General features: G+C 47.0%; 1 protein-coding gene across 1 annotated transcript in view; it reads right to left on the reverse strand.

Annotated features, from left to right (window-relative positions):
- The window catches only part of NSMCE4A (NSE4 homolog A, SMC5-SMC6 complex component), an 18,676-nt gene extending 7,525 nt beyond the window's left edge, over positions 1-11,151 (reverse strand). The window contains exons 1-5 of the mRNA XM_050804584.1: positions 10,750-11,151; positions 9,874-9,951; positions 6,559-6,689; positions 3,321-3,472; positions 652-751 (exon numbers count right to left, since the gene is read on the reverse strand). Coding sequence (XP_050660541.1) covers positions 652-751; positions 3,321-3,472; positions 6,559-6,689; positions 9,874-9,951; positions 10,750-11,041 — 753 coding nt within the window. The 5' untranslated portion in view covers positions 11,042-11,151. The remainder of the gene's footprint in view (positions 1-651; positions 752-3,320; positions 3,473-6,558; positions 6,690-9,873; positions 9,952-10,749) is intronic.
- Positions 11,152-11,251: the final 100 nt, after the last annotated feature.

Raw genomic sequence — 11,251 nt, forward strand, 5'->3', positions numbered from 1 at the left:
GGGTTTCACCATATTGGCTAGGATGGTCTCGAACTCTTGACCCTGTGATCTGCCCGCCTCAGCCTTCCAAAGTGCTGGGATTACAGGAGTGAGCCACTGTGCCTGGCCTCAGTAACATTTTTCTATCAGTTTCTTAATAGAAGAGTAACATTACCAAATTAACCATTTTCAGGTTGAACATAAAATAGCAAAATACAAAAGGGCAGTTTAGAAACAGTGGTTCTCCAGTGGGTGTGACTTCCCCCCCACACCCCCAAGGGACATTTGTTGTTATATGTAGATATTTTTGGTTGTCACAGCTCGGGGCTTGAGGTGGGCTATGAGCATATAGCAGGTAGAGGCCAGGGATGCTGCTAAACATCCTACAATGCACAGGACAGTTCCCCAAACCAAAAATTATCCAGCCCTAAGTGTTGACAGTGGTGAGGCTGACCCTGGCTTAGGAGAGCCGATCAAAACCAGAGAAATGAGTTAAAGACAAGCAGTCAGTCCGATAAAATGCTTAAAGGCTTAAATAAAACGATTATTTAAGTGACAAAACCTGGCTCCAGACCTGCACGCTTAGAAAAAATGGCCAAATTGCATGCACATTATTTTAATGGCTATTTTAACTTTTAGGTGTTTTTTAAAAAGCAACATTTTAAAACAAACCTGGGCAGGCATTGCCCTCTCCTCTTGTATCATAGGAACTTTTCTTGGACGGTCGACTCGTGGCTTTGGCACAGGGCACTCTCCGTATATGGAACCCAACCTGATGAAAAATATGCTTTCATGTATTTTTTTGCCTGTTGTTTGTTAAACAAACTAATTTTACTAAAAGTAGTTTGCATGATATAGTCAAATTCAGACCAGACATTAGTGATATACAAGCTGACGTCAGACTAAGACTCTTAGTAAGGTTTGTGACAGCCTTTCTGCCTTCTTTGTATTTCTAAAGTAACTCCTAGGAGCTTTACTCAACCACTGATACCTCCTCAGACACCTTCATACTGCCCTGTACAGTAGGCCAGTGAATGTGTCTGTGACCTCTTCCCACCACCCAACCTATTATCTGTTTTGCAAAAGCCAACTTCTAAAAGAGCAGGGGAAGGATGAGTAGGCATGTGGGGAAGCTCCAGTGGGGTCAGAAGCCTTTGATCTGGGGAGGCCAAGGCAGAGGCTCCCAGCCCAGGACTACGAACACATCTGTCTTAGAGTAACAGGGCAAGTCACAGCCATGGGACTCCTTTTCCTTCTGGATTCTGCCCTCATGCAGACTTGGGCTGCAGTAATAGATGTAAGTCTGCATCATGTAGAGATCAAAGCCCCAAGAATAAGGCTCATGTGGTCCCTACACTTGAGGAGACGGAAGTATACGATGTAGATGGACAGCTATGTTATACACACAGATCCATTTCAGCATCACATGGTGGGTTACTCTGGGCACACTCCTGCTCCACAAGGAGCAGTATCAAAAAATAAATTAATCAAATTTTAAAAAAGTAACATGGTAGATCCTGGGTGCTTAGAGAGTACTGCTCAAGTGCTGTGAGAACACCTGGGCAGAGATATCTACCCAGACATGGGAGTGACGTGGTTGGGAAATCTGATCCTACACTGCTAACATCTCTGTCTGGAGTTGTTGCTGGAGGCTTCCAAGATGGGGCCTGCTGGATAAACAAACTTTACCGAATGGGAAAGATGAAAAGGAATTGGAGGCCAAGAGAACAGCAAGTACAAAGACACAGTTTTAAGTACTTCATTGTGGCTGGAAATTGGGCTGGATGATGAGATAAAGTTTAAGGCTTTATCTTTATAACCTAGGATTTATGAGTTTAGTACGATAGCAAAAAACAAAGATTTAGACTTTATCGTTAAGATAAAGAAGTTTCGTCGGTATCCTATTAAATAGAACATACACAAATGGCTCTGGGCACCTGAGTTACCTGAAGTCTTACTAAAAATAGACGCCAGATCCCACACCACACTACTACATTGGCATCTCCAAGGCCTTCTACCCGAGCCATTACCAATCTCAAAGGTTTTTAAAAAGACAAATTAGAAAAGACAAATGCCCAGGAGCTATACCACTTAAAGGAGGACTGAACAACTCAGATGGCTACCCCTAGAGAAAGTATCTACTGGGCAACAAAACCAATATACTTGAAGGTCCTCTTAGAGAAGAGCCAGTAAGAGCTGTTCCATAGGACCATGCCAGGAAGTTAAGACAGAAGCCAACTTCATTCGAATATGAAGAAATCTTTTTTTAAAATCAGAGTTCTATCTAAAAAATGAACAGGGCAGCCGGGCGCGGTGGCTCACGCCTGTAATCCCAGCACTTTGGGAGGCCGAGGCGGGCGGATCACAAGGTCAGGAGATCGAGACCACGGTGAAACCCCGTCTCTACTAAAAATACAAAAAATTAGCCGGGCGCGGTTGTGGGCGCCTGTAGTCCCAGCTACTCGGGAGGCTGAGGCAGGAGAATGGCGTGAACCCGGGAGGCGGAGCTTGCAGTGAGCCGAGATCGGGCCACTGCACTCCAGCCTGGGCGACAGAGCGAGACTCCGTCTCAAAAAAAAAAAAAAAAAAAAAAAAAATGAACAGGGCAGTTTATGTGGCAGTGACAAGTAATCTTCAAATACAAGTCAGTGGTCATCCAACAGGGTATTATAATACATGTCATTTTAGACATTAGGAGACTTGTAAGATACCCTCAGTAGGAGGTATCATCCTCCTATATGGTAAGGATTTTAAAGATGATAAACCCAGAGCCTCATGAGCTAGAAGCAAAGGAGCCAGGAGAGAACACTGGTAAAGAGGTTCTGGCCTTTTCTGCTAAAGCAGAATGAGAGATCCTTTAAGGTTCCACCCACATCTAGAGTTTATGGACTTTTCTTTTTTTTGAGACAGGGTCTCACTCTGTCACCCAGGCCAGAGTGCAGTGGCACCATCTCAGCTCACTGCAATCTCTGCCTCCCAGGCTCAAGTGATCCTCCCACCTCGGCCTCCCAAGTAGCCAGGACCACAGGCATGGGCCACCACAGCGGGCTAATTTTTTGTATTTTTGGTAGAGATGGGTTCTCGCCATGTTGCCCAGGCTGATCTTGAATTCCTGAGCTCAGATGATCTACCTGTATCCACCTCCCAAAGTGCCGGGATTAAAGGCGTGAGCCACCATGCCCGGAGTAGTGTTTATGAACTTTTATATCAAAGTTTCAAGTCTCCAAACAACGGCATCATGACTGTCACCTCTACAATACCAAATAATCTTTGTCCCTACAACAAAAAACAATTTAAGGTTCACAAATAGCTGGTCTGTTGGATTTTTAAAATAATCTTACAGAAAGTGGAATGTATGGGTTTTATTAAAGGTGTTTTCTGCTGTTTTGCCTGATATTTTCCAGGAGTCATAGACGATGAATTCAAAATCAGGACTATCTTCATCACGGATAAGTTCTTCAGCTTCTAGCGGATTTACACCCATATGTGTGAGCTACAAAAATGAAGGAAAACAAAAAACCCAGTTAAGCCACACGCAATCATTGTCCACATCCAATAATCTGCATCACTCAACCTTTAAGAGGCCAGACGCAAAGCCTGCTTTCACTGTCTTAATATGCTGGCTAAATTTCTCATTGTAAAGATAATTTTACAGTTAAAGTCCTCTTTTCAAAGCTACCTTCTTTTTGGCAGAAAATATTCCTCAATGTACTTAAAACCTTTGGGTGAGAAGTGAAATGATTTAGACTAGTGGTTCTCAACCTGGGTATACTTGCCCACAGGGGTCTTTTGGCAATACCTGGAGATATTTTTGGGTGTCACAACTGATATGCTGCTGGCATCTACTGGGTAGAGGCCACGGAGGCTGCTGAATATCATACAATGCACAGTACCGGCCCCCAAAACAAAGACATGCCCAGCTCCAAATGTCAATCAATAGTGTCAGTGCTGAGAAACCCTACTCTAGCCCACTGGCAGGCAGAGTGATTTAGGTACGCCGGAACTCAGCCCCCTGGGAATTTCTGTATCGCCAATAGTTCATGTATTAGTAAAGCTGCACTAGCATACAAATATAAAATTAAATCCCAAATCAAAAGCTTCACGACAGCACCAGCAAGTTCAGCTGGTGTTCAGATTTTAATTTTTTGCAAACGTCCTACAAATCTCTATTCAGCTTGTATCGCAGTATATCCAGAGAGCAGTGGCCCGGCATCACTGAGAGAATGGCTCATCTTAAAATTCCCTTCCTGGGAAGAGTAGACGGAAGTCAAATAATTCTCTCATCTCAAACTGTCTTACAGAAAATGTGTTATATTGAATTTACTTTTATGAAAGTCCATTTTTATTACATTACACTGTAAAATGCCTAGAAGTTATGCAGTTATAATGGCAATATCATATATAAACAATAATCACAAGACCCTCGGGGAGCTTAACCCTATTAAAGGCAACCAGACTTTAAAGAACGACTACAAGAGCCTGCTCTTCTCTGTTCCCTTGCCGCCCGTCCTACCACGGCACCCTTGTAGGTAGATATGGCAGTTTTGGTCTGTTTAACTGACAGAGAGATCCACCAATCTTCCCTTACAGTGTCTATATTTGATGTTATACATAAGAAAGTCTTCTCCGCCCAGAGACTTGACAACTATTAATTTAAGGTTTTATATTTAATGCTTTAAGACTTCTAGAATTTATTTTAGAATAAATAAATTCTAAATTTATTTATTTAGAATTTAAAATATGGAGCTTGGCCGGGCACAGTGGCTCACGCCTGTAATCCCAACACTTTGGGTGGCCAAGGCGGGTGGATCACGAAGTCAGGAGTTCGAGGCCAGCCTGGCCAACATGGTAAAACCTCATCTCTACAAAAAATACAAAAATTATCCAGGCATGGTGGCAGATGCCTGTAATCCCAGCTACTTGGGAGGCTGAGGCAGGAGAATCACTTGAACCCAGGAGGTGGAGGTTGTGGTGAGCCGAGATCACACCATTGCACTCCAGCCTGGGCAACAAGAGCAAGACTCCGTCTCAAAAAATAAAAAAACAAAAAAAGTAAAGTACAGAGCTTAACCTGATAAAGTAATTTTTAAAGAAATACCCAATATATGGTTACTTTATTGATGTATATTAGAGTGCATTTTCCTAAGTGTATTATGCTTCACAATAAAAAAAAGTTAAAAAAAAAAAAAAAAGGAAAAGGTTTGAAAAACAAACTGGAAATAATCTCGTGCCTCATGCCTTTACAAAAAAAGTACTTTATCTGGTCAGATCTCATAGTACTAAATTATTTTAATAACCATTTAACATAAACATCCAGTTAGAAATACAATGTTCATACTGAGGTGCAGCTATCTGTGCTAGGACAGAGGTTGGCTCAGATTGATACACTGACTGATTAATTGATTTTGAGACGGAGTCTCACTCTGTAGCCCAGGCTAGAGTGCAGTGGTGTGATCTCAGCTCACTGCAACTTCTGCCTCTCCTGCCTTAGCCTCCCAAGTAGCTGGGATTACAGGTGCCCGCCACCACACCCAGCTAATTTTTGTATTTTTAGTAGAGACGGGGTTTCACCATGTTTGCCAGGCTGGTCTCAAACTCCTGACCTCAGGTGACCCACCCGCCTCAGCCTCCCAAAGTGCTGGGATTACAGGCGTGAGCCACTGCGCCTGGCCAGAATAGAATTTTTTAAAAAGACAACAAAGTGAGCTACAAGGTCAGTCTCTGTGTGCTTTTTCTTTTTTTGGTAAATTCATCAAGGAACAGTTTCAGAATTGCAGGTAACCACTATTCAAACTTGTCAAGAGACAAAGAAAGGTGAATAAAACATAAAACCAAAAAAACCAAAACCTGGCTGGGCTGGATGGCTCATGCCTGTAATCCCAGCACTTTGGGAGGCCGAGCCGGGCAGATCACAAGGTCAGGAGATCCAGACCATCCTGGCTAACATGGTGAAACCCCGTCTCTGCTAAAAATACAAAAAAATTAGCTGGGCGTGGTGGCGGGCGCCTGTAGTCCCAGCTACTCGGAAGGCTGAGGCAGGAGAATGGCGTGAACCCAGGAGGCGGTGCTTACAGTGAGCCGAGATCGCGCCACTGCACTCTAGCCTGGGCGACAGAGTCTCAAAGGAAAAAAAAAAAAAAAAGCAAAACCCAATCATATTCATATGGTTTTGAAATATTCTCAAAGATAGACCAAAACATGCCCTCTCGCCAGGCCTAACTCAATTCCAGCTGAGCTCTGCCGTCACAGAGTGTGCTTCTGCCCAGCCCAAGAAAAAGGTCCCCGGTCACTGAGAAGGATCTAGAACACCAGTGAACAGAGGAAAAACGGCTATTGGCAAATGACCCCAGCACCCAGCATCTTAAGACAGAATGCTATGAGATTTTCACTCCAAGCCCCCATCCAAAATTCCACCACATAGCTCTCCTTTCATCTGTTTAATTTGGTAAGATCTCTCTAGAGGAATCTGAGACCAAAAAAGAATGAAGTGAAATCATCTGCATATGGATATAAGCAAAGTAAATAATTATATAACATATAACAGAACATTTCTTATTCAGTCTGTAGCTTTGAACTTACTAGAGTTTCAACATATCTTAACATGTCAAAGGAACTCAGGTCTGAGCGCAGCTGCTTTGCTTTCTCTTTGCCCAAATCGGAAGCCAAAACAAGAAAGTGGGCATCTAGGACTGCTTCTCTTGCTCGGGACACTATGCAAAAAAGAAAAGAAAATATTCACATTACAAAATACACGTTATCCATAGATATTTTCCCTACATTTCCAACTACTTACCAGGATTTCCCACTAGACTAACAAAAAAAAGAAAATCTCAATAGGCAACCGACCCATCTCCTTCTAAAACTTGCTCCCCTGCCCAACTCACCACAATCTCTAATGAAAGCTGACCAGTCTTCCTAAAAGCCAGCTTTCTCTCTAGTTCTCCTACTCCTGTTAGCTGAATCACAATCTCTTAAATAACCCCAGTTGAGCAAAACCCCTGTCATGTCTAATACTCACTTTTCCCTCTGACTCAATAACCCATCCTAATCACGATGATCATGTGTGCCGATGTAAGGACAATCAAATTCCCACTACATGCAGGGCCCTGTGCTTGGCATGGTGGTTTGTGAACAGCAATAGGTAAGTTGCTAACGTTGCTAACCAAAATCATGGCATGTGCTAGGCTGGCATCAGGAGGCTCATGCCTCTGTATGGCTTCACAGGCAACCCCAGCAAAGCCACCCAAATGAACAGTCTACAGGCAGCAAGTAGGGACCCCTGAGGATGGATGCTCAAGAAAGGCTTGACAGAGTACATGGGATTTAACAAAAGCTATGGAAAAAAAGATTTAAATTAATGGAGAAACAGGCCGGGCGCAGCGGCTCACACCTGTAATCCCTGCACTTTAGGAAGCCGAGGCAGGCGGATCACTTTGAGCTCCAAAGTTTGAGACCAGCCTGGGCAATGCGGTGAAACTCCGTCTCTAAAGAATCAAAAATTAGCTGGGCATGGTGGTGCACACCTGTAATCCCAGCTACTCGGCTGCTGAAGCTGGAGAATCGCTTAAACGTGGGGGGCGGAGGTTGCAGTGAACCAAAATCATGCCACTGCACTCCAGCCTGGGCGACAGATTTAGGTGTTCCCAGACTACTTTTCATACTCCCTGTTGCCTGCAGGGTCTGATTAAGCAACCCCTCAGCCCCACTGTTGCCTTTTGTTGACCCTTCTTCATCTCCTGAGTATCCTGTGCCTGCCTGCCCCATTCCCTTCTCCTTTCATTTATTTATTTATGTTACAAACTGAGACCATCAAATCCATGAATGCCAAGCGTCTATTGTTTGGTGAGCAAACTAAGGCTCCATTGACTGAATAATTTTGCCCTAAAATGTTGCTTTAAATACTGGAAATAGCTGAGGAGGAAATGATGTGGGGACAAAGAACTGACTAGATGCATAGTAAATATCAAGGGAGTGATTGAGTCAAGCAAGACTAACAGCGAGGAGACTGAGAGTCCAGGCTATGAAGGGAAGACCAAGCTTAAGAGGGTAGTGGAGGGATTTAAACAGGTGAAGGAGAAAGACCCGGTTCCTGAAGGTTTTGATGAAGTTTAGCAAATGCAGTAGACTAAGATGGGAAATGGTAAGGAGGCTTTGGTCAAAGAAGAAACAGAAATTGGAGAGCATATATAAAGTGAAAAAGGAGACATTTAAAAAACTAGTCATGGCCAGGCACGGTGGCTCACGCCTGTAATCCCAGCACTTTGGGAGGCCGAGACGGACGGATCACGAGGTCGGGAGATCGAGACCATCCTGGCTAACACAGTGAAACCCCGTCTCTACTAAAAAATACAAAAAACTAGCCGGGCGAGGTGGCGGGCGCCTGTAGTCCTAGCTACACGGGAGGCTGAGGCAGGAGAATGGCGTAAACCTGGGAGGTGGAGCTTGCAGTGAGCTGAGATTCGGCCACTGCACTCCAGCCCGGGCGACAGAGCAAGACTCCATCTCAAAAAAAAATAATAATAATAATATGAGGAACCGGCCGACTGCGGTGGCTCATGCCTGTAATCCCAGCACTGTGGGAGGCGGAGGCAGGTGGATTACCTGAGGTCAGGAGATCAAGACCAGCCTGGCCAACGTGGCGAAACCCCCTCTCTACTAAAAATACAAAAATTAGCTGGATGTGATGGAGCACACCTGTAATCCCAGCTACTCAGGAGGCTGAGGTAGGAGAATCGCTTGAACCTGGGAGGTGGAGGTTACAGAGAGCCGAGATTGTGCTACTGCACTCCAGCCTGGGAGACAGAGTAAGACTCCATCTTGGGCCGGGCGCGGTGGCTCAAGCCTGTAATCCCAGCACTTTGGGAGGCAGAGGAGGGCGGATCACGAGGTCAGGACATCGAGACCATCCCTGGCTAACATGGTGAAACCCCGTCTCTACTAAAAATACAAAAAACTAGCCGGGCATGGTGGCGGGCGCCTGTAGTCCCAGCTACTCGGAGGCTGAGGCAGGAGAATGGCGTGAACCCAGGAGGCGGAGCTTGCAGTGAGCCGAGATCGCGCCACTGCACCCCAGCCTGGGCGACACAGCGAGACTCCGTCTCAAAAAAAAAAAAAAAAAAAAAAAAAAACGACTCCATCTTAAATCTCCAAAAAAAAAAAATTTGGCTGCATTCTCCCCTATGTTCCCACAGACCTGCCAGAGAGGGCTGGAGGGGACAGTGGTCTGGGTAGCAGTCCTGTGGCTCTATGACCATGAACCCACATCAGGGAGTACCCCTGTTACCAAGCAGACAGACGGCTGCTATCAATACCACTGCCGCTGCTTTCAATTCAAACTAAGGTTATTTTTTAAAGCACCCACGGCCTAGAGTTCAGTGCTCTGGGATCTCTCTCACTCACTCACACACAACACACCGCAGACTGGAGACCAGCAGGTACACTTGCAGGCCTTGCCACCTCCACTGCGCTACAGGTGGACCAATAGCAGGGAGCTGAGGAAGGCAAGACTGAGGGTGGGACAGGAAAAGAAACAGGATGTCAGAGGCTAGCTCAGTTCTGTAATTCATCCACTCAACCAGTGTATACTAGGGCTACGGCAGTAAATACAGAAAAAGAAAAAAGATAACGCATGCAACGTTCTCAAACTTGAAAAGGCAACAGAATCAACTGGGGGCTTAATACAGACTGCGGGACCTACCCCCAAATTTTCACGTAAAGCCCTTATTATATAGTAAGCGCATAATAAAAATGGCATTATTGCTATAATGAAACGGTTCCCAAACTGGGAAAGCACTATTACAAATGTGAGAATTACTTGATGTTAATAATTTGGCGCTTATATAAAACTAATGAAAAGTATCATAAAACACGAGAGAACGTAAAATAACAAATTACCTTCATTAAACAGAGTGTTAGCCTCTTCAAGGACCTCTGTTAATTTGTCACCAGCATTCAGTATGTCCTCCCGGTTTTCTATTTTAAAAAATACAAACTTTGGGAAACTTGTTACGCATTCACTAATAAGCAGTTGACAAGGTTATCACCTACAACAGCAAAGCCAAGGCCCGGCCCCTGCGCCCTGAGTAATTACTTCCAACATCTTTATGTTTTTAACCAAAATGGCCCGGAAAAGGAAAAAGGCGACCCTATCCTATATGCAGCATGAATTTTAAAACGAAACACTGGCTCCCTCTAACCTTAACACAAAGGGCTGGACTCCGGCTGCATCCTCTGAGTGCTCCATAACCGAGTGGTTCTCAAACTTTGCAAGCAACACACACCATCACCTGGAGGGCCACGCCATAGTTGGGCGGGCCCACCCAGAGATTCGGATTCCGTGGGTCCGGGTGGGGTCCGAGAACATGCATTTGACAGCTCTCGCGTGCCGCTGCCGCTGCGGGGCCAGGAGCCCACTCCGAGGACCGCCGGGCGCAATCAAAGCACGCGGAGTCCGCGTCTTGCCTCTCCCCACTGGCTGGCTGGGCTCAGGAGAGTCCGCGAACGGCTCTGGCCTCCAGCTTTTCCAGCCCGCCACTCGGGTACCCGCGCGCCCCCCGCCAAGGTCGCACGGCTCCAGCCACAGAACAGCTGTGGAAGCACTTTGTCAATAAATTAAGGAGCTGCGCGGGGCGAACGGCTGGCATCCGGCGCGTCTCTACTCGCGCCGCGCGGGGCCTGCGCCTGGCACCTGCCTCCGGTGCCCTCCCCACCGCGCCCGGCGCAGGGCGGGGACGACGGCCCGGCCCGCGCCGCCCGGAGGCACCGCCTTACGTTGGACAGAGTTGATGAGCGCCCGGTACTGATGGCGGATCTGGCGGCACAGGCCTTGGTCGGCCTCCGCCTCCAAGCTGGCCGGGTCCATCATCTCGTCCCCGGAATCCGACGGCTCTGTGTCCTCCAGGCTCGGGCGCTCTGGGGCTTCCCTGCGCTCCGGCGCGGAGCCGCGGCGGGACCTGGGCGACAGTGGGGACCGCGAGCGGGAGCGGGAGCAGGTCCGATCCCGGTGCGGGTCGCGGCCCCGACCCCGGCCCTCGGTCCCGCGGCCGCTGCTGTCCCCAGACATAGCGCCAATTCGCCGTGCAACTTCGGAACAGCGGAAGTTCGCGCCAGAAACTGAAACCCCTGCTCTGCGCCAGCGCCTGCTCCCCGCGGAACGTGGCTCCCGGGCCCGAGCGAGCGCACAGCGACGCCTGTGGCTGGAGGCCGGCGACGGGCCCGGCCAGGTCTCCGAGGCGTCTGGGGGGTGCACAGGAGGGGTCTGGCGGGGATCCTT

This window comes from Macaca thibetana, chromosome 9, assembly GCF_024542745.1.
Source record: "Macaca thibetana thibetana isolate TM-01 chromosome 9, ASM2454274v1, whole genome shotgun sequence".
NCBI classification, from domain to species: Eukaryota; Metazoa; Chordata; class Mammalia; order Primates; family Cercopithecidae; genus Macaca; species Macaca thibetana.